Source organism: Lepidochelys olivacea, assembly GCF_965140295.1.
Source record: "Lepidochelys olivacea isolate rLepOli2 genome assembly, chromosome: 1".
Classification (NCBI taxonomy): Eukaryota; Metazoa; Chordata; order Testudines; family Cheloniidae; genus Lepidochelys; species Lepidochelys olivacea.
The window spans coordinates 263,894,149-263,917,321 of record NC_140411.1 but is presented as its reverse complement, the minus strand read 5'-3'; the positions used below and the strand labels follow the sequence as shown (position 1 = coordinate 263,917,321).

The 23,173-nt window shown below is 41.5% G+C and overlaps 1 protein-coding gene across 2 annotated transcripts in view; it reads left to right on the top strand.

Annotated features, from left to right (window-relative positions):
- The window catches only part of UBN2 (ubinuclein 2), a gene marked incomplete at its 5' end in the record, with an annotated part of 101,717 nt that overhangs the window by 34,483 nt on the left and 44,061 nt on the right, over positions 1-23,173 (top strand). For both annotated transcript variants that reach the window (XM_084629500.1, XM_084629499.1), the window contains 3 exons: positions 1,064-1,201; positions 2,984-3,096; positions 13,387-13,885. In XM_084629500.1, the coding sequence (XP_084485626.1) occupies positions 1,064-1,201; positions 2,984-3,096; positions 13,387-13,885 (750 nt within the window). The remainder of the gene's footprint in view (positions 1-1,063; positions 1,202-2,983; positions 3,097-13,386; positions 13,886-23,173) is intronic.

Here is a 23,173-nt window from a genome sequence, read left to right as displayed (position 1 = left end):
TCACTGCAGACAGCTCAGTGAAACAAACGCTAAACTGAGCAGAGGTTCAGAAAAAAGCAAATAAAATATTACAATATTTTCAGTATTATACTTTTAACACTGAAAATATTCTAAAACCCCAACATAAATTGATTATAAATATTATAAATCCTGTACATAAATTCATGGATCCCCTTACCTGCAATATTCTGTTCTGTCTGATCACCTTATCTCAAAATATATAGCAGAAATAAAGGGTCTAGGAAGAGGCGATGACAATAATTAGAGGCACAGAAAGATAAGGACCATTTAGAGAGAAACTGAGAGAGGATCATGGAGGCATGCCAAAAAAATGAACGGTATAGAGAAGGTATCTTTCTTATACTAGAAAAATAAGAGTGAATTCTGTGAAACTGAAATGCAACACATTAAAAATTGATAAAGGGAAATATTTTTATTCAATATATAATAAATCTGTGGAGTCTGTGGCTAGTGGACCTTGGTGAGGCCAAGATCTTAGTAAGATTTTGAAAAAAAATCCCAGTATATTAAATAAATATTAAGTCTGCATACTGCAGGATGTAAGTCATTCAATAACTGATGGAGTTGGGAAGAAATATTCTATGTTGACCTTTGGGAAGTTATTCCGTAATTGTCTGCTACGTGGTTCCATGTATCGTCATCTGAATCTTCTGGTAGTAGACACTGTCCGAGACAGAATATTGACCTAGATGGACCACTGTTGTTTCATCTCCTAACAGTTTGTGTTTTTTGGTGTGCCACCGCTGCCACTCCATGGATAGTGTGTCATCACCACTGTGGTGACCCTAGCCTTCTCCCAAAGATGAATTTTTATTAGTTTGCTTCAAAAGCAGTGGATTAGTATTGTGACACTAGCACTCCACAGCGTTGACAAATAACTTTTCAGCAGCATTGGTATGTTTTATGATTTGAAATCTAGCAAGTTATGTAAGATGTTTGTGTTTAATACCTCATGTTCAGAGATTGTATTTAAGTAAGTGAATTGTTTCCGATTAATAAGGTGATGTTGGTTAATCACCTGACTCTTCTATTTCCTGCCCAGTATGATGAATTGGTTCCTGCATCTCTGACAACCAAATATGGGGGATTTTACATCAACACGGGAACATTGCAATTCCGCCAAGCATCTGATTCAGAGGATGAAGACTTTGCAGAGGACAAAAAGCACCGGCCACCTAAAGTGAGTGATCTTAGTTTCTCTTCCTTCTGGAATTTATGGCTGATTTGAAAATCAGGAAAGGCTTCATAATCTGGCTACAACAAAATGAGAAGACTGAGAGCTTGCTGATAAATAGATACAGGTGATGCAGGGGTGAAAGTGGGCCGGTATGGCATACCGGTAAGAAGCCAGTACTGGCCCGTACCCAACCGATGTTAAAGCGCTGCCATGGCAAAGGACGCTCTGGCAGGGACTACTGGCAGGCAGTGGGGCAAAAGGGGAAGCTGCCTCAGGGCTGGCGATTTAAAAGGGTGCCTTCCCAGCTGCTGCTACCACAGCAGCGGCCAGAGCCCCAGGCCCTTTTAAATCGCCCCTGGAGCCCTGGGTGGTGTGGGCCAGCCAGTGTGGATGGTCTGGCTGGGGGAGGCTGACCCCCAGCCCTGCCCTTTCCACCCAAGGCCACGGCCCTTCCAGGGGCTTGGAGTCAAGCCCCCGTACTGATAAGAATTTAATATTACTTTCACCCCTGAGGTGATGTCAGTCTCATTATTTTGCTGCTCTCATATAAGGGATTGGGAAGTCACAAGGTTTCCTAACATAAATAACCTGAGATTTCTGCAGGCTATCTAGCCTTCCAAAGCTACGCAGCGGTTTAAAGCAGGCAAACAAATTGGACCCATACCATTTTTAAAAACTTGTTGAAGTCTGCTCATGTTATTTCAATAAAAACCAACATCGCCATATAAAATAAAATTCAATGTGAATTCCTCTAGATAGGGAGGATATTTACAATTTCATGAAATATATTTGCAAGATTAAAATTGTTCCTAATGCCCAAATTAGCCTTGGAAAAACATTCCCAAAATATTTATTTAGTTCTGTTCTGAAAAGTGACTGCGTTTTATTAAAATTTACGCTGTCTGTTTCTGTCTCTGGTTGGTTACAACTCATTCTAGAATCTGTTTATACCACCCTTTGGACGGAGCCAGTGGGATTGCATGAGTTCTGTGTCCGTCCTAGAATTTTCCATCTTCTCTGATGTCTTTGCCTGCTGTCTGGAATTTTTCTTTACTTGGCAGAATAGTTGTGGAACCAGACATGTCTTTTCCAAGGCTGCTGTTGAATATTCAATTTATGTATCTTTTAAATTTTTAAAAACATTTCTTAATATTTCAGTATTGCCATACACTCTAATAGCACAAGGGTGGTACCTTATTCACGTAGCTGAAGTAGTGTAACTTAGGTCAACTTTACCCGAGTAGTGAAGACAGGCCCTTTCAACTGTTGAGAATAGGCCACTTCCACCTTAATTGAATTGGCTCATTAGCACTGACCCCCTCCTCCCCCGCCACTTGGTAAGGCAACTCCCATCTTTTCATGTGCTGTGTATCTATACCTGCCTACTATATTTTCCACTCCATGCATCTGATGAAGTGGGTTATAACCCACAAAAGCTTATGCCCAAATAAATTTGTTAACCTCTGAGGTGCCACAAGGACTCGTCGTTGTTTTTGCTGATACAGACTAACACTGCTACCACTCTGAAATATGTCTAATTTGTCATCTGAAGTGGTGAGAAGCAAAAAGAAAGTACATAAGAAAATATGTAATTGGGACCTTGAGCTCGTGGTTGGCTAAACAGGTGAAGGAGTGCCCTTCACTTTTTTTTTTTTTCTTCTTCTTTAACCCAATTGCTTAGTAGTGATGTCAGCTCTGAATTGCTAGACATAAGGCTGAAGCACTTTTTATATAATAATAACATTGTAGAGCAGAGGTAACACTATCACCGTTTTGGTTCTTTAGGTATCCAAACTAAAAGAAGGAGAGGACCGCGGGATTAAGAAGCGGAAGCGGAAAGAGGAGGGGACAGAGAAGGAGAAAAAGCCTCGGAAAATGAAAGTTCCTAAGCAGCTGGGGTAGGTCTGTCTGTCAGGTTTTTAAAGGAGAGGGCACCTCACAGCAACAAGAGAAGCAATAGCTTAATGTTCCCTCACCCCCTGTTGAGTTTGTTTGCCAGTCTTTACTTTTTTGCTGAATATAGTTAAACATAAATAGTGTAGGCAGAATTTGAGTTTTTTATTTTTGAGGGATATCGATTTTTTTTAAAAGCTTTTTTAGATTTTTATCTGTTTAAATTTTCACAGCTCTGGAAAGTTATTTGACTCCAGCTGTTTTGGTGCTAGAACAATGGGAGGAGGGGGGAAAACATGAGAACTTTCTGCGATGAGGGAGTTTATTTCCCCCATGCTCCTAGTGAAATGGTTAAACTATTGTTTAACTTTCCAAATTTACCTTCAGATAGAGAACAAGCCTGAAAAATTTTCAGCCTAAAGGTGCAAGTTTATGAATGACTAAAGTCAGTGTTAAGGTTGACGAACAGTTTCCATTCTAAGTGCAACTGTTCTGGCTATATATGAGAGAATTGGGGATAGATCTGAAGGTGCTATTGTAGGTCTTCTGAGTGAAATAATCTGCTATTGAAAACCAACTCAAATGTTTCATAATCTTTTCTACTTTTTGTTTGACATTGAAGTCATTATGCAAACCTGAAAAAGCCAATGTTTGCAATATATACTCTTATTGTGACCCTTCCGCCAACATGTTGCAGTCATCTCTTATCTATGTAAGTTCTGGCATTTAATGTGTTGCAGTACCTAGTAAATGGAAAAATAGCAGGTTAGCCATCCATAGCAACAACAAAATATAATAGTCAAGCACAGACAGTTTTCCCGTCCAGTCTTGTTTTCCTTTGGCCTCAGTTGTTTTTAATCCTTGGTCCCTTTATTTCTTCTCTTCTCACTACCAGTTTTGATCTTAATGCAATTTCTAACAAACTTAATTGGTTGACCATTTAAAGTGGAGAAGTGCTTCTCCAAATAGCAAGTACAATTATATGTATTATTCAAGGTATTAAAGGCTTGCAAAATTATGCCGTTAAGTTTAAAGATTTGGAGTTTTTTGGATGAAGAACTTTAAGTAGTTATGCAGAATGTAAGTTTTGGACATAGGACATTTTAAAAAATGCCAATATATTGCTATCATAACTCTACCATTCCCATCTTCAGTATTCCTTCAGCATGATCTTTATCATAAGGAATTTAAGCAGTCTTCTGCAAGATGAAATCATAAATCTGAAGAGTGATGTAAACCTAGGTGGTGTATATACATATACTTGTGTAATTGTCTCATCCATTACTATCTGCTTTTGTATACCATGGTGATAGGGTTTTCAGAGAGCCTAATGTACACAGACAAATACAGAAATAGAATGTTATGACACTCTCTGTGCTGTTAGTCCAAAAAGGAGTGTGTTATGCGCTCTACTCATAGTGCCATCTTTAGCTAAGGTTACACAGCCATTCTGCATTTCATTTGCTTAGTTATAAGTATGCCAAATTTTAGCCACGTGGGCTGAAATTTCCCATGCTGGGTGCCTGCCTCAGGCTGGCTTTTTTGTTTAAATTTCAGCAAAAATGGTTCAGTAGTTTGTGAAAATAAGATGAGGGAAAAGTAAGTTGTTTTGCCCATCAAATCAAATCCAAAAGCTGTGTCACTGAGAAGTTTAGTGCCACCATGCTTTGGAACAGTGACTGGAAATTTGACAGGGATGTCATCCTGGCCTTGGACGTGTCTCTTGCTGTTCCTGTGATTAAACCACACACATTTGTCCAAGTTCTAAAGATTTGGGGGAAAAAAAAAATCTCAATTCATACATGCTCAATAGAGTCTTGTTGGAGTTTGACAGCTAAATTCTGCAGGGCGGCAGAGGCTGAGCAAGACTTGCTTTGTAGTTGCTGCTCCTGGCTGCAGTGGCACTGAACAGCTGACTTCAAAAAAGGGAGACGGTCTCTCTTTGTAGTCTGTGTTCCCCTTGCTGGGGCTCAGGCAGCAAGGAGGAAAAAGCCTTCTGACTTAAATGCAGAGGGGATGAGAACTGGACCTGGGATGTGTGTCAGTAGAGAGAATAGATTGGGACAAGAGGATTGGGGGAGACCAGGGCTGGGATAGAATTGTGGGAGTAAGAGCTTGCCTTGTGTGGTGGGAGGAGAGACTGGAATTGGGAGCCAGCTGTGGGGAAGGGAAATGTGAACATGAAAAAGGACTGGGAACCAGTTCAGGGGGAAGACTAGGATTCAGAGCCATTGCAATAGGAAAGAGAGATCACATGAGGAGCCAGTGGTAGGTTAGGGTCTGGGACTGGCTAGATAAGGAGGTAAGGAGACTGTAGTGAAGAGCCTGGGGTGGGAAACTGGGAGTGGGAGCTGAGGTGGAGGAATGAAGACTCCAACATGCTGTTCAGAGGGGAGGCTAGTATTTACTAGCTGAGAAAACTGAGACTGGGATTAGAAGCTAGAGGGGGGATACTGATACAAAGAGCTGGTGGAGAGGGCAAAGAGAGGATTGGGATAGGTATAACTTGGAGAGCATGGGGCAGAAGAAGTTAGGCCTGAGGGGACCATTAGAGTGCACTCCCCTCCAGAACCTGGAATGTAACCCAAAATTCCCAAATCTTGCCATTACCTCTGCTGTCAGCAAACATCTGTGAACCCCATTAGTAGTGTTTCTTTCCATATACACGATGACAATCTGATAGTGCTATCAGTAACTCTGTTAGCTTAAGTGGCAGAGATCTGTGTTGTGAATCTGACTCTGTTGATGACCATGTAGGTGACCATATGATTCCACATGATGGAATGTCTGTTTTTTCAGTTTGGTTTTTTAAAAACCAAAGGGATTACACTCAATTTAAAGTTAAAAGAATGTGAAGACATTAAAAGAATGTTAAGTTTGCAAAGATAGGCACTCAAGTTAGCAAATGCAGAATGAAGGTTACCTGTGCAATCATAATTTGGTCCCCTTGTCCATATGCGTTATAGCCTTTAGTTATGTGGTCACATACTATATGACTTTGTAAATGACTGCAGGATCGCTAATGTGACGCCACTTTTTAAAAAGGGGTCCAGAGGTGATCCTGGTAATCACAGGCCAGGAAGCCTGACTTCAGTACCAGGCAGACTGGTTGAAACAATAGTAAAGAACAGAATTGTCAGACACATGGATGTAATTTGTTGGGGAAGAGTCAACATGGTTTTTATAAAGGGAAATCATGCCTCACCAGTCTACTAGAATTCTTTAAGGGAGTCAACAAACATGTGGACAAGGGGGATCCAGTGGATATAGTGTACTTAGATTTTCAGAAAGCCTTTGACAAGGTCTCTCACCACGGTTTCTGAAGCAAAGTAAGCTGTCATGGGATAAGAGGGAAGGTCCTTTCATGGATCAGTAACTGGTTAAAAGATAGGAAACAAAGGATAGGAATAAATTATCAGTTTTCAGAATGGAGAGAAATAAATAGTGGTGTCCCCCAGGGGTCTGTACTGGGACCAGTACTATTCAACTTATTCAGAAATTATCTAGAAAAAGGAGTAAACAGTGAGGTTGCAAAATTTTGCAGATGACACAAAACTATTCTAGATAGTTAAGTCAAAAGCAGACTGCGAAGAGCTACAAAAAAATCTCACAAAACTGGCTGACTAGGCAACAAAAAGGCAGTTGAAATTCAGTGTTGATAAATGCAAAGTAATGCACATTGGAAAACATAATCCCAACTGTACATGTAAAATGATGGGGTCTAATTTAGCTATTACCACTCAGGAAAGAGATCTTGGAATCATTGTGGATAGTTCTCTGAAATCATCCACTCAATGTGCAGCAGCAGTCAAAGTGAACAGAATGTTGGGAATCATTAAGAAAGGGATAGATAAGAGAAAATATCATATTGCCTCTCTATAGATCCATGTTATGCCCACATCTTGAAGACTGTGTGCGGATGTGGTTGCACCATCCCAAAGAAGATATATTAGAATTGGAAAAGGCTCAGAAAAGGTCAACAAAAATTATTAGGGATATGGAACCGTTTCCATATGAGGAGAAGTTAATGAGACTGGGACTTTTCAGCTTGGAAAAGAGATGACTAAGAGGGGATATGATAGAGGTCTATAAAGTCATGACTGGTATGGAGAAAGTAAATAAGGAAGTATTATTTACTCCTTCTCATAACACAAGAACTAGGGGTCACCAAATGAAATTAATAGGCAGCAGGTTTAAGACAAACAAAAGGAAGTACTTCAGTCAACCTGTGGAACTCCTTGCCAGAGGATGTTGTGAAGGCCAAGACTATTAACAGGTTTCAAAAAAGAACTAGATAAATTCATGGAGGATGGGTTCATCAATAGAATCATAGAATATCAGGGTTGGAAGGGACCTCAGGAGGTCATCTAGTCCAATCCCCTGCTCAAAGCAGGAGCAATCCCCAACAAAATCATCCAATAGCTATTAGCCAGGATGGTGTCCCTAGCCTCTGTTTACCAGAAGCTGGGAATAGACGACAGGGGATGGATCACTTGATGAGTACTTATTCTGTTCATTTTCAATGTTGGAAGACAGGATACTGGGCTAGACGGACCTTTGGTCTGACCCAGTATGGCTGTTCTTATGTATGATTGGTAGACTGTATATAGCTATAAAGCAGAATAGTGTTTGTGCATCTACTTTACAAGTCTCAGTAATGCATTATGGTGGCTGTTGTCATTGAGATTAAAACTTCTTATGGATGGGAAGGTTGTTTTGAGTTTCTTCTCTCCCCAACTTCAGAGCAGTAATACAGATGCAGAGTTGAGACTGGCTTGTTGCTCAGACAGAAATTTGCAGTCTAGATAGGTGTACATTAACAAATTGCATGGAGAGGGCATGTCTACTCTGCCCTGCATTTTGGAGTTAGGAAATGCGAATAGCTGTGTATACCAAAGAGCTGTGCTTTATCTCTCCTATGAGGATACTGTGAGTGCAGTCTTAAAGGTCCTGAGATCACACTAATATAGATTTGAGTTCACGCTCAGAGCGTCTGCATGGGAGAGTTACAGAGCAGCACTTTGGTACACACTGCTATCCACGTCTCCTTAGTCTGAACTGCGGGGCATTATAGACATGTCTGAAGTTTGGCATCAGAATTATATACCTTAGCTGGTGATTTCCACAGTTTATTTTTTATAATAATTGTAATAATACTCTGTAGTAGCACTTCAAACCATAACTGTTAACTAATGAAGTTCTTGTTTGGGAATTTCCATGGTTTTGCATTCATAATTAACGTTTAAATATCCATCGTAATGCCACAAAACCTTGAGCAGGGAAGAGAGAAGCAGGAAAAATTAAGTACAATAGAACCTCAGAGTTACAAACACCAGCGTTACGAACTGACCATTCAACCACACACCTCATTTGGAAGTACACAATCAGGCAGCAGCAGAGACGAAAAAAAAGCAAACGCAATACATTTAACTCAGTACTGTAAACTATGGGGGGGAAAGCGGGGGGGGGGGAACGCAGCATTTTTCTTCTGGATAGTGAAGCTTCAAAGCTGTATTATGTCAATGTAAACTTTTGAAAGAACAATCGTGTTTTGTTCAGAGTTACAAACATTTCAAAGTTATGAACTACCTCCGTTCACAAGCTGTTTGTAACTCTGAGGTTCTAGTGTGTGCAAAAGGAGCCTGGAGTCCATGAAGATCAGGATCTCTGCTCTGACCAGGGCCCCTTACCAGCTATATTTTCTCTTCCCTTCTCTCTTTTTCATGTCATGAAGTCTCCTTCACATCTTTAGTCTCCTTTTTTCATTTTGCCCGTCTCTTCGTGCCCTTGCTTTCCTTTGCTCCATTCACATTGGTTAACGGCAGGTGCCCAGAGAGGCATGCAGTGAGAAATATATGTTATATGACGAGATAACTGGCTCTGTGGATGAGGGGAAAGCAGTGGACGTGTTGTTCCTTGATTTTAGCAAAGCTTTTGACACAGTCTCCCACAGTATTCTTGCCAGCAAATTAAAGAAGTATGGGCTGGATGAATGGACTATAAGGTGGATAGAAAGCTGGCTAGATTGTCAGGCTCAACGGGTAGTGATCAATGGCTCTGTGTCTAGTTGGCAGCCGGTATCAAGTGGAGTGCCCCAGGGGTCGGTCCTGGGGCCGGTTTTGTTCAATATCTTCATAAATGATCTGGAGGATGGTGTGGATTGCACCCTCAGCAAGTTTGCAGATGACACTAAACTGGGAGGAAAGGTAGATACGCTGGAGGGTAGAGAGAGGATACAGAGGGACCTAGACAAATTGGAGGATTGGGCCAAAAGAAAGCTGATGAGGTTCAACAAGGACAAGTGCAGAGTCCTGCACTTAGGACGGAAGAATCCCATGCACCGCTACAGACTAGGGGCCGAATGGCTCGGCAGCAGTTCTGTGGAAAAGGACCTAGGGGTTACAGTGGACGAGAAGCTGGATAGGAGTCAACAGTGTGCCCTTGTTGCCAAGAAGGCCAATGTCATTTTGGCGTGTATAAGTAGGGGCATTGCCAGCAGGTCGAGGGATGTGATCATTCCCCTCTATTCGACACTGGTGAGGCCTCATCTGGAGTACTGTGTCCAGTTTTGGGCCCCACGCTACAAGAAGGATGTGGAAAAATTTGGAAAGCGTCCAGCGGAGGGCAACAAAAATGATTAGGGGACTGGAACACGTGACTTATGAGGAGAGGCTGAGGGAACTGGGATTGTTTAGTCTGCGGAAGAGAAGAATGAGGGGGGATTTGATAGCTGCTTTCAACTACCTGAAAGGGGGTTCCCAAAGAAGATGGCTCTAGACTGTTCTCAGTGGTAGCAGGTGACAGAACAAGGAATAATGGTCTCAAGTTGCAGTGGGGGAGGTTTAGGCTGGATACTGGGAAAAACTTTTTCACTAGGAAGGTGGTGAAACACTGGAATGCGTTACCTAGCGAGGTGGTGGAATCTCCTTCCTTAGAAGTTTTTAAGGTCAGGCTTGACAAAGCCCTGGCTGGAATGATTTAGTTGGGATTGGTCCTGCTTTGAGCAGAGGGTTGGACTAGATGACCTGCTGAGGTCCCTTCCAACCCTGATATTCTATGATTCTATATAGAAAGTGTTGCTAGAAAGGTAAGGTGGAAAGCAGTATTGTTGCTCTTTATGCCTCCAGTCTCCTCCTCCCTGCATTTCTCCATGCCTCTCCTATACCATTCCCTGTAGTTTTCTAACTGTATATCATCTTCAGATTTCATGTGTAAAGATTTCAGTGCTGAATGTTTCAGTGCTTGAAGTGCTGTGATACTCAGGCATTCATGCACTAGTGAAATCCTAACACGTTAAATGTGGAGTTTGAGCGTCAACTTCAAGTAACTCATTGATGTTGAGCTCTAAGATGATACTGAATTCCAAGTTGATAATGCCAAATAAGACAGCATTTGAGGCACTTGCAGCATGTTTTTTCCTAATGCAGACTTTTCTCCTCTGATTCTTCATGTTCTCACTACAGTGTATTCCTTTTTACACCTATTCATTTTTACCTCTGCTATCTGTTGTCATTCCTTTATTTACTTCTTAGTCTACTATTTTTCATCTTTTTGCCTTGTTTCTTCTCATGTACATCTTCTTTTTGCTCCCTACAACTTCACCTGCCCTTCTTTCCACAACTAGACTCTTCTGTCCTGCCTGCTCCCGTTACATTTCATAACCACATCAGGTTTCCTTTCTCAGTAAATCTCTGTTAACCTCCTCAGTCCCTAGCTTTCTGCACCAGGCATCCATCCTATCCAGTCTTCCTACCAATTTAGTCTTTGTTAGTTGAGACTTAAAAATATATATCCAATGGGACAGTGTCATGTTTTCTGTTCTCTGATCCTGGAGAACTTTTTATAGTCCTCCAAAATCTTAAATATTTGTAACAAACAGGCAGGGTAACTAAACTATCTTTTACTTTGATCCTTCCTATTCTCTCTGGATAGTACACAAAGATAAAGATTCTTAATTTGACTCTTGGGAAATTCTCCATGAATTAAAACTGACCTGATTGTGAGTGTCTAAGAATTAAATATGAAAACCTGTTATTGCTTATAACATGCTAAAAAAATCATGAGAAATTGAGGAACTGTATAAGAACTTCATTTTTATTAAGTAGGATATAAACATTAATCCTACACTTTCAAAATTCTTTGGAAAATTTTCTGCCATATGATAGTTAAACATACCAAATCACAAGCAAACTGGTCACCATTCAAATGTTTGGAGGGCAATACAGGAAATAGCTTTAGAATATAAGTTTAGACTCTGTCTTAACTATGGAGTCTACTGATTCCTCCATAATTTGCTCTTCACCATTCATTAGGATAAGCTTTACTTCATTAATACTGTATTGTGTGCAGGATTTAGTAGTGGTGGATGATGAAGAAATGGGCAGCGTGCAAAAGGAGCAGTTTGGTTGGAAATGAGGTCTTTAATGTTTTGATTGGGTAAAAATCTCATGGTGCATGCACACAAGGCTGACTTTGCTCTTAACATAAGAACATAAGGATGGCCATACTGGGTCAGACCAAAGGTCCATCCAGCCCAGTATCCTGTCTGTGGACAGTGGCCAATCCCAGGTGCCCCAGAGGGAGTGAACCTGACAGGTAATGATCAAGTGATTTCTCTCCTGCCATCCATCTCCACCCTCTGACAAACAGAGGCTAGGGACACCATTCCTTACCCATCCTGGCTAATAGCCATTAATGGACTTAACCTCCATGAGTTTATCCGGTTCTCTTTTAAACCCTGTTATAGTCCTAGCCTTTACAACCTCCTCAGGCAAGGAGTTCCACAGGTTGACTGTGCGCTGAGTGAAGAACTACTTCCTTTTATTTGTTTTAAACCTGCTACCCATTAATTTCATTTGGTGGCCCCTAGTTCTGATGGGAACAAGTAAATAACTTTTCCTTATTCACTATCTCCACACCACTCATGATTTTATATACCTCTATCATATCCCCCCGAGTCTCCTCTTTTCCAAGCTGAAAAGTCCTAGCCTCTTTAATCTCTCCTCATATGGGACCCGTTCCAAATCCCTAATCATTTTAGTTGCCTTTTTCTGAACCTTTTCTAATGCCAGTATATCTTTTTTGAGATGAGGGGACCACATCTGTATGCAGTGTTCCAGATGTGGGCTTACCATGGATTTATATAAGGGCAATAAGATATTCTCTATCCCCCTTTTTTTTAATGATTCCTAACATCCCATTTGCTTTTTTGACTGCTGCTGCTGCACACTGCATGGACATCTTCAGAGAGCTATCCACGATGACGCCAAGATCTTTCTCCTGATTAGTTGTAGCTAAATTAGCCCCCATCATGTTGTATGTGTAGTTGGGGTTATTTTTTCCAATGTGCATTACTTTACATTTGTCCACATTCAATTTCATTTGCCATTTTGTTGTCCAATCACTTAGTTTTTTGAGATCTTTTTGAAGTTCTTCAGTCTGTTTTGATCTTAACTATCTTAAGCAGTTTAGTATCATCTGCAAACTTTGCCACCTCACTGTTTACCCCTTTCTCCAGATCATTTATCAATAAATTGAATAGGATTTGTCCTAGGACTGAGCCTTGGGGAACACCACTAGTTACCCCTCTCCATTCTGAAAATTTACCATTTATTCCTACCCTTTGTTCCCTGTCTTTTAAGCAGTTCTCAAGCCATGAAAAGATCTTCCCTCTTATCCCATGACAACTTAATTTACATAAGAGCCTTTGGTGAGGGACCTTGTCAAAGGCTTTCTGGAAATCTAAGTACACTATGTCCACTGGATCCCCTTGTCCATATCTTTGTTGACCCCCTCAAAGAACTCTAATAGATTAGTAAGACATGATCTCCCTTTACAGAAACCATGTTGACATTTGCGCAACAATTTGTTCTTCTATGTGCCTGACAATTTTATTCTTTACTATTGTTTCAACTAATTTGCCCAGTACTGATGTTAGACTTACCAGTCTGTAATTGCCAGGATCACCTCTAGAGCCCTTAAATATTGGCCTTATATTAGCTATCTTCCAGTCATTGGGTACAGTAGCTGATTTAAAGGACAGGTTACAAACCATAGTTAGTCGTTCCATAATTTCACATTTGAGTTCTTTCAGAACTCTTGGGTGAATGCCATCCGGTCCCGGTGACTTGTTACTGCTAAGTTTCTCAGTTAATTCCAAAACCTCCACACTAGTTATTTTTATTATTATTCTTCCTCCCTACTTGGTTATTTTTGAGCTGTTGTGAATTCCCACAGAAAGTGATTTTGTCATTGGCAGTTATATGCGTTCTAACAGAAGTTTCTGTTCTCTGCAGAGTAATGGCTTTAAATTCACACAAATCTGAGAAGAAGAAGAAGAAGTTATACAAGGACTCGCTTTCTCTGGCAGCCATGATCCGGAAGTTCCAAAAGGAGAAGGAAGCCCTGAGGAAGAAAGAATCCAATCCAGAACCTCCAGTGACTGTTGCCATCTCCACCCCTAGTAAACCCCCTTCCTCCTCTGCTACCACAGGAAATGATGTCTCAGACTTGAACCTCAGGGTTACCGATCCTGTCCTCTCCATTTTTGGTAGCACAAATGAGCATGAGCTCCTGCAGGAAACCGAAAGTGCCCTGGAGATTCTGGGAGAGATTGACTTTGACAAGCTGCTTGACGGCACCTCTAATGGCAGCCCAGCGTCTGAGCCATCAGGAGAGAATGGAAGTGCCACTCAGCCAACCAATACCTCTCAGGTCATGACACCAAAGCAGGTGCCTGCCCTCCCAGAAGGCCTACCTGTACTTCTTGAAAAGCGCATTGGAGACCTACGAATAGTAAGTGTAAACTCATTGGTAGGGGATTGCATTCAAGGATCATTGAGAGCCGAGAGTAATAGTTACAGCCTGAGCTGTGATGTCATACCCTTAAAATGCTGGTAGAAATATCAGGAAGGGATCATAATTGTTTGGTTGACCCCCAGGGGCTATGAGTAAGATTAATTAGATGAAACTAAGCAAAGATGATGTAGGTTGAATATAAAGGAAATATTGTTCTGTTTAGTTTATTTCAACTTACAATAGCTTGTGGAATGCTTTCCCTAGGGAAGTTGTGGTAACTTCATTGCTTGAGCTAAAATGACTAGACAAAACAGTTGAATATTCTGTACAGAAAAATCCAGCACTAGTGAGGTTTGGGCTCGGATAGACTAGATGACTTAAATCTTTTCCATCTTTAACTCCTAATTCCTTGCTCATTTATTTTGCTAATAATGTCTTTTTATTCATGCCCTTCTTGCCAAGTTCAGTCAGGAAGGAGTAAACCTGTGATATTTTTAAAGAGACTTTCCCAGTTTGTGTTAGGGAGAGACACCTGAAAATATGTCCTTTCGATTTCAGTGGTAATTTTTAGAACTTTGATTCTTTTGCTAATTTTAATGATTTCTAAACATTTTCATTTGTGGAGGTAGGAAGGAGGACAGAGTCCAAGTTCATTCACAAAGATACTGTCAGGTGTAAAATCTTTGAGGATTTAGGGTTTTTTTTTAAAATCTAAGTTATTTTATTGTCATCTTAATCTTATTGAAACTGAAAGTATTGATTTTTTTCACCATGCTGCTTGTTTACTGTGTGCATATCAATTTGAAGGATGAAAAATAAACTAGTCAGTTTTTCTTTGAGTGATTAAATGTCCATTCCACTTCAGGGGTGCGTGCACCCAGTGCACTACAGTCAATTTTTTCCTTCAGTAGGACCCATTGAGGCATCCCCAGCTACCCTGCACTGCTGCATGGTGTTACAGAGGGTGGGGCTGTCCCTGAGCTCCCCCTCCTCAGTTCCTTCTTACTGCCCATGACAGTTGTCATGCTATTGCAAGTTCTGTCCTTCTATTTATATATAACTTGTACACATTTTTATTAGTTTAGTAGTTTATAGTGTTAGCAATAGTTATAAGTTTTTCTTTTAAATGTTTTTCAAAAACTTCAGTTCTCATTACTGGAAACCGTACTAGGGCATGTCTTGGTCACTAGAATTTAAGCCCTGCTGATCCTGCAAGGAACTGATGCCACTGAGTGACTTGCATTCCTGTTGCCTGAAGCGTCTTGGGGGGTTGCACATCAGAAATCAGTCTCAATTTTGTAGGGACTTTAAACCTAGAACCAAGAAAGACAGGACAGGCAGACTTAAATTTCTCCTCATACAAGAAGCGCTGTGCCTTCCTGCTTGGAATGGATGCTGAGTGCTTTGGCTTCAGTGAGGAGCACTCGACCTGTATTGTGTGAGTCTCTGCACTGGTCACCTTTCCCAGTGCTAAGGAAGAAACATTGCAGGTCTGCCTCCAAAGGGAGAGGGAGAATCCGTGGCACCGAAGTTCAGCAGGCATGCAGATAATGGAAGTAGAGAGCACTCGAAGCTGAGACACTTCCTGAGGCAATCGTCCGCTCAGGCAGGACTGTCAACTCTGGCACAGGCACTGTCATATCCAGCTCCTGAAGTGGCACTGTGAGGCTCCTCTGTGCTGTCTGCATTGACCCGTCAGCCAGAGGCAATCTTGGTGTCATCAACTCCAGTGGCTTATACTGCTGCAAGTGACTTATTGAGTCTCTTGGTACCATTGTCTGAGGTGGTGTAGAGTCCTCTTATCTGGCACCAAAGACCACAGGTCAAACTTTGCCAGCTACTACAATACAGACTTTGGTACCATGGATGCCTCATTGCGTGGTGCTATCAAGAGTGAAGCTGGTGACTCCTCTGGTCCATCATCCCAGGATTTCCAATGCTGATCACCAGCACGAACATGAACAGCGCCTCCCTTCCTCCTTGATCAGAAGAGGCTGATTCATCTTCGGACTATGAGGTTAGCTCATATGTCTTGCAGTCATGTCGTATATTTCATCATTCCCCTCTGAGGTCTTAACACCCTGGCACCCAGAGCAGGCACTGTCCTGGCTGATGTGTAGCAATCTATGGCCTGGAAGTAATTAGGCTCCTGGGCCTAACCAATTGCTGTTTTGGAACCCTTGAGAATTGCCACCTACTTCCAGGTCCTTTCCACACCCACTCCATTCTGCTGCATCAAGTAGGTGTCAAGTACCATCCCACCAAGGAGATCATGCCTGGTAACAGGCTCAGTACCACGCAGGAGGATGTTGCTCAGGTGAATCTCCCCTTTGAAAAGCCAGGGGAGGGTCTACCTCTGCCAATTTTGGCTTCATCCTCTTCATCACCTGATGAGATGGTGGTTTCGGAGGATTCGTCACCCCCACCTGTTGACTGTTTGGCCCATGAAGACCTTTTAAAAAGAGTGGCTTCCACCTTGAATATCCAGATGGAAGAAGTTTGAGTCATCCCACGGGCTGATAGACATTTTAGCAACTGCAGGACCTTCTTGGGTGGTGCTTCCAATTAATGAAGCTATCGTGGAGCCCACCAAGGTTTTGTAGCAAACTCTGTCTTCCCTTCCTCCCACATCAAAGCTGGCTAAGTACAAACCCTTCAAATGTGTATGGAGAGGTGTGTGTGGGGGGAGTGTTGTGTTTTCTCCTCTTCAACCAGTTTTGACCCTGGTTACAGATGCTTCTGTCCTCGGGGTGGGCTCAGCTGGGTTCCCTGCAGGTGCATGGTTTGTGGTCTACACAGGATTTAACTCTGCATATAAATGACAGAATTGAGGGCCATTTAGCTGGCTTGTCGAGCTTTCCATTCCCATACCAAGGGAAGAAATCTGTGTGTACTTACAGACAATATGGCAGCTACATTTTATGTGAACATGCAAGGAGGGGCATGCTCAACTCTGTGCTAGAGGCAATCAATCTATGGGACTTTTCCATCACCAGTTAAATCAGCCTCAAAACCTCTCACCTTCCATACATGAAGTACAATTTGGCAGACCAGTTAAGCAGATTGTTTTACCAACCACCACGAGTGGTCTCTGCTGGGCCTTTCCAAGTCCATTTTCCAGCTGTGGGGGACTCCCCAGGTAGACCTCTTTGCAATGAAAGTCAGTAGGCAATGTCATCAGTTTTTGCTCTCAACAAGATCACAGCCTGGAATCTCTTTCACAGACACTTTTCTGTTACCCTGGACAAACCTGATCTTGTACGCATTTCCTCCAGTTCCACTCCTTCCCAGAGTATTGTTAAAAATCAGATAAGACCATACAATAGATCAGACTTATAGCTGCCAGTTGGCTGTGGCAACACTGGTTTTCCACTTGATCAAAGTCAGTCACTCTGCCAGCAGACGCACATCTAATCTCTTGGGACCTCCTCCACCCCAAACTGCAGGCCCTCCACGTGACAGACTGGATCGTTCTGTGGCTAACCTCCTCGGAAGAGACTTATTCAAGAGGAGTTAAGATATGCTTTTAAATCATAAAAAAAAATCCACTGGATATATGTATCTAGCAAAGGGTAAGAGATTTTCCATCTTGTCCCAGCAGAAATCTGTTTTCCCTGCTCCGATTACCAATGCATCATATACCGGATTATCTGTTATCCCTAAAACATTAGTTTAATCAAACAAAGTCCATCTAGCAACTATTTTGGCTTTTCACCCTCTGATAGTCATTGTCTTTTTCAACTCTATGGCAATAAAGTTTTTGAAGGCTCTGGAGAGGTTGTACCCTCAGGTAGAGGATCCTGTTTCCCCTTGAGACTTGAACTTGGTGTTATCAAAACTAATGGGTGCTCCCAATTAAACCTTTAACTATATTTTCCTTGCTATATCTCTCAGTGAAGCTAGCCTTTTTGGTGGCAATCGCCTCAGCCAGCAGATTAGGTGAATTATGTATTCTAATGAGGCAAGTAACATATCTTTTTTTGGGCCAATTTCTGTTGGTGAGGGACACAACCTTTCAAAAGCTTGTCTCTCTCTCTCACCAATAGAAGTTGGTCCAATAAAAGATATTGCACCACCCACCTTGTAGCCATGTTCTGCAAAAGCAGAACTGAAGGACTTGAGAGCTACCTTACAATCTCGTGTGTGTGTGTGTGTGTGTATGTATACACACCTACAAATAAGAATAGGTATAGTAGGTCACACACTGCCTAGAGGTCATGTCCTGGTCCATTTTCTGTTTTCCGTAGATTCTCTGAAAGAGCAAAGCAATGCTCTTCATGTTCTACATCAACAAGCAGTGGGGAGCAAGGTCCCCCTCCTTGTGTGCCAAAGCCATGAAACTCGGGTGCATAACCCATCAGATCCATATATCCATGATCTACCTCCCAGGCTTTCAGAATACCATAGTCAATGCCCTTAGCAGATGCTTCACAGGACTACAAATGGGAGCTGGATATTCAGATTCTCTGAAGTATATCCCAAAGATATACTGTCGCAGGTCGACCTTTTTGCCCTCTCTGAAAACAAGAAGTGCCATCTTTTCTGGTTAATAGGGGGTCTGGGTCACCATTCCTTGGGAGACGCCTTCCTTCTACCTTGGAAGAAGGGTATTTTTTGAGCGTTTTCCCCCTCCCAAACTCCTAAAATTACAGGCCATGGAAACATATCAGACAGGACAGAGTCATAGTTATCCTTATAGTGCCTAACCGGCCCTGACAACTTTGGTACTTGTCTGTCCAACCGAAGTTCCAGCTGTTCTTCACCTCCAGTCTCAGAATGTGGATTGCATGCTTTATCCCAGCCTAGCTGTTCAGTGCCTCAGGGCTTGGTTCCTCAATGGTTTTCAGGGAGGGCTAGAGCATTCCTGCTCTGCAGACGTACAGGTGCTGAGCAGAAAGATGTCAACCTGCACTACTTAACTACAAAAGTGGAAGAGCTTCTCTCACTGGGTCAGTTACTGCTCCTTTCAGCCTGATTCTGTTCCAGTTCCGCTCATCCTGGATTACCTGCTGGGTCTGAAGAAATTAGGATTCTCCATCAGTTTGGCTAAGATACAATTGGTACAGTTTTCATCCCTTGGTAGAGGGATTATCTGTATTTGCTTAGCCAGCATCATCTAGGTTAATTAAGGGGTTGGGCAATCTCTATCCCCACATTAGACAGCCCAACCCTACCTTAGACCTCAACCTTATTCTCAGTCACCTTATGAGACTTCCATTCGTACCGATGGAAAACTGTTCCCTGCTCCATTTATCTACAAAGACTGCCTGCTTAGTTACCACAATGTCAGTCTGTACAATTCAGGAAATTAAGGCTTTAGTGGCACATTCCTTCCCTTATGGTGTTCAAGGGTGAGGTCTCCTTATGCCCATGCTCTGAATTCTTACCAAAAGTTCTGTCAGATTTCCATCTTCATCCATCCATCTACCAGTATTTTTTCCAAAATCTCGTAGTTATCTGCAGGAATCTTTCCATACCATGGATATTAGAGCTTTGTCCTTCTATTAGATAGGACCTGACAATTTTGGAAGGTACCCCAGGCTCTTCATCTCCACCGTGGATAGGTCCATGGGATTTTCTGTCTCTACTCTGTCAGAATAGATATCTCATTGCATTTCCACAGATGTCCAATTTCCTCTCCCCCACCTTAGGATGATAGCACGTTCAATCAGATCTCAGGCAACATCTGTGGTATTACTTAAAAAAAGGGGGGTGGGGTGGGGGGGAACCAATTTCTGAGAGAGAGAGAGCTTCCAAATACACATGTACAAAACAGTATACCCATATCCATGCCGTCAGATATGGTATGGTACTTAGTTCTGCGGTATTATCGTCCGTTATGGACTCTGTTCCAAAGCTCCCTCCTCCAGGTGACTTCTGAGCAGTATCCCCTTGGAAAGTAGAGCACTCATAGGGACACTACACAAGGAAGAAGTGGTTATTCACCTTGTGCAGTAACTGCAGAGTTTTTTTCAAGCTGGCCTCCCCACTGATGCTCCACTACCCTCTGTCCTTCCCCTTCCCTTAGGACTGTTCCCTGGGGGACACTGGGATAGAAAAGAAATTGAGGGTGGATTGCCTGTGCACCCCATATAGCCTTGGTGTCTGGCATGAGGAGGCCTAGGGCGCATGTGCAGGCCAAATGGACACTACTAGCTGAAAATCTCCAATCAAGGGCTTAGGTGCACATGCACCTCTTAACATGGAGCAACCGTAGGGACACACATCTTGAAGAACGGCAGGTATTGCACAAGGCGAGTAACCTCTTCTTCGATATGTGTGGCACATGTCCGTTCCATGGCCCAACTCCTTCCCCTCTATATTGAAGTCTCTTCAGTAAGAAGAAACTGAAGAGGGTTGGGTATACCACCATCCAGAGCGGCAGGGGGTGCATAGGCCAACTCAGTGGATACCACTGAGGGAAAAATCTCCAACAACAGTGCACTTGGAGATGCACACACCTGAGGGTGCAATGGACGTGTACAACACATCTACTCCTGGGTTAATTCTGCGCTCCAAAATTAAAAATTATGCACACAGTATTTTAAAATTCTACATACTTTTGTTTGTCAAAATAACATGATATAATCATGCTCCCGTTGTCACCTCCGGGCGACCCAGGGTTCCTGCTGTCAGCCCTAGGCGACCATGCTGGGGGGGAAACCTCAAATTCTGTGGGGAACATTAATTCTGTGCACATTCTGCATTGTGCAGTGGCACAGAATTCCAGCAGGAGTACACATCTTGAAGAACAACAATTATGGAACAGGTTAGTAATCGCTTCTTTCTCGTCCATTACTTGTCCAAGTTCTCCTATGCTAACAGAACTTTGCAATTTTTGGGACTCAGAAATTAGAGAGGAATGTTTTATTTAGAAATGTTTCCATCTAAGATACAAAAATGCAATCCTTTCTATTGGACTTTAAATTTTGAAAAAGCTTGTTTTTACTAAATTCTAATTTTTAGATCAAATATTACCTGAAAGTCTCTCTTAAATTTACTGTTTTCCCCAAGTGTGTTGGAGTTTCTTAACTGGTGCTTGGAGAAATGATTTTTTTCTGAGGATCCTTCACTTCCTTCCCTTTTTCTGTGCATAAGTTTACAAAATTCTTACTTGGTCTAGGGTAATGGTTAATACCTTTTTTTTTTTAAATGAGTGATTAAAATATTCATAATCATCATGGTAAAAGTGAGTATTGTGTCTAGCCTAGTACATTTTTATGCCACATTTTGCTAGGCTTCACTATGTGACTTAGTCAAGGCCTCCTGACAGAGTACAACTAGAAATAAACACAGTCCAGATCCAGTATGTGGTGGTGATCTGCCCCAAGTTGACCCTCCATTTCACCGTGTACTATGTTACCCAGCTGGTCTGGAGAAGGCTTTTCAAAATAACTCACACAGTCTCATCCTTCAGCATTTGATCATTGTGGTGTTTTTCTGAATAGTGTGGTAACTTCTTAGGAAAGCAAGCCTATCCTATAAGAATAGGAGGTGGCCTGGACATCAGTTGAGTAAATGTTTGGGAAAGAAAACTGTGTTGTGATTTGATTTGAAGAAAGATGCTTCCTTGGCATACAGTGAAATGTGGTCACCTTGTTTAAACATTATCAGTGAAAGAAAAAACATTTTAAAAGGCACAGAGATAAATGGTTCCCACAGACTATATTTAAAGTTGTTTTTTTTTTAAGGTGGTTGCAGTTTTATAAGAGTTTTCTCTGTTGTTACTAGGGTTTTTTGCACAAGTTTGTAGGATGGGGAGAAGAGCTGGTGGTCAGTTTAAAAATGAGTGGGTTTATTAAATGATTTGTTTTACATGACAGCTTTTTTAAAATGTAGTTCAAAAAGCCATCAACTGAAGATTTTTAACAGGCTAAATAGTTCTTGCTGAGTCATCTTTTCATAAATGCTCAGATTGTAGGAGTATGAGTTATCTAGTCTGGTCAGCTATGGATCACATTGGCTGCAGACAGTGATGTTAACATAGGTGTAATATCTTTTAAAACCGTGACATTCATTTAAATTAGGACATGCTCCTACTAAACATTTCTTTTTTTTTTTTAAAGTAAAAGTAAATTCCCAAATTTGTTTAAAAAAACAAAAAAAATCAGGTAATTCCTTCCCCCTCACATACTGCTACCTCCACTGTTGTGAGACAAGTAATATTTAATTTCCAAGTAATTCTAGTGCTTTATAGAACAGAAAAAAGTCTACCGGGAAGCAGTCTAATAGGGAGACTGCAGGATGACTTTTTCTACTGTGAGAGTAGTTGTCCAAATACCATATAATCCTTACAAGTCAACAGTTGAGTATTATCCTAGAGAAATCTATGTGATAAAATGTATCCAAATCTCTAAATGTTTATCTCTTCAATGGAAAACTACCATGTGTGCCATTTGGCAGACCTACAGTGCTGAGATCACCTTTGAACCTTTGTTTGGGGATGTTATTTTCAAGCATGTACTGTCTTCTGGGGAACAGGCTCCGAGGGTCATTACAGTACTTCAGTTATTCTTGGTCAGTTCAACTCCTCTCACCACCCTAACTAATCTTTCTCAGCAGGTGTTCTGATACGAGGCTAAAAATGATGCAAGAGAAATTAATACAAAATATCTGAGAGTGAGGTTAGAGTGGGGGAGGAAAAACACCATATCAATGTGGCTGTCAAAAGGAATGAGATGATTTAGTGTGGAATCCACTTCACAAAAATTAACCCTTTTAAAGACACACTGGGGTTGAAATGCTTGCTATTAAATCCACTGTCCTGTGGCAACGTTATAAGGAAAGTTCTTGTAAAGTTTATGAATGTTTCTTAATAGTCTTTTACAAAACAAGTGCTTCAGGGTTTTAAAAATAGATACAGATACAATGCCAGATTTCCAGACTCTACAATAAGAAAGCAGTGAACACGGTCCAGCACTTAAACTAGTTTGCTATTATAGGCTTGTCTGTGCATGATTGAAGGACAAAACATATAACACAAAAAGCTTTTTTTAATGATTTATTATTGAATATTAAACTCCTATTTTCTTATGCAGTACAAAATGCACTATCCCAACAATCAGCTATTTCACTTTCAAACATACATGTGTCTATTACAAAAGAATGAGAACAGGTATTTCAGTATAACATTGTCAGCTCAAGACATCATCTGTCTGCAATTTAATTGCTATTGTCAGAATAACACATTGACTGTGGAAATAGATTGGAGAACGTTTTTCATTTTTTAAAAATTTGACATTCCCTATATAGTCAATTGCACTGCTGTGTGATTATCACATTATC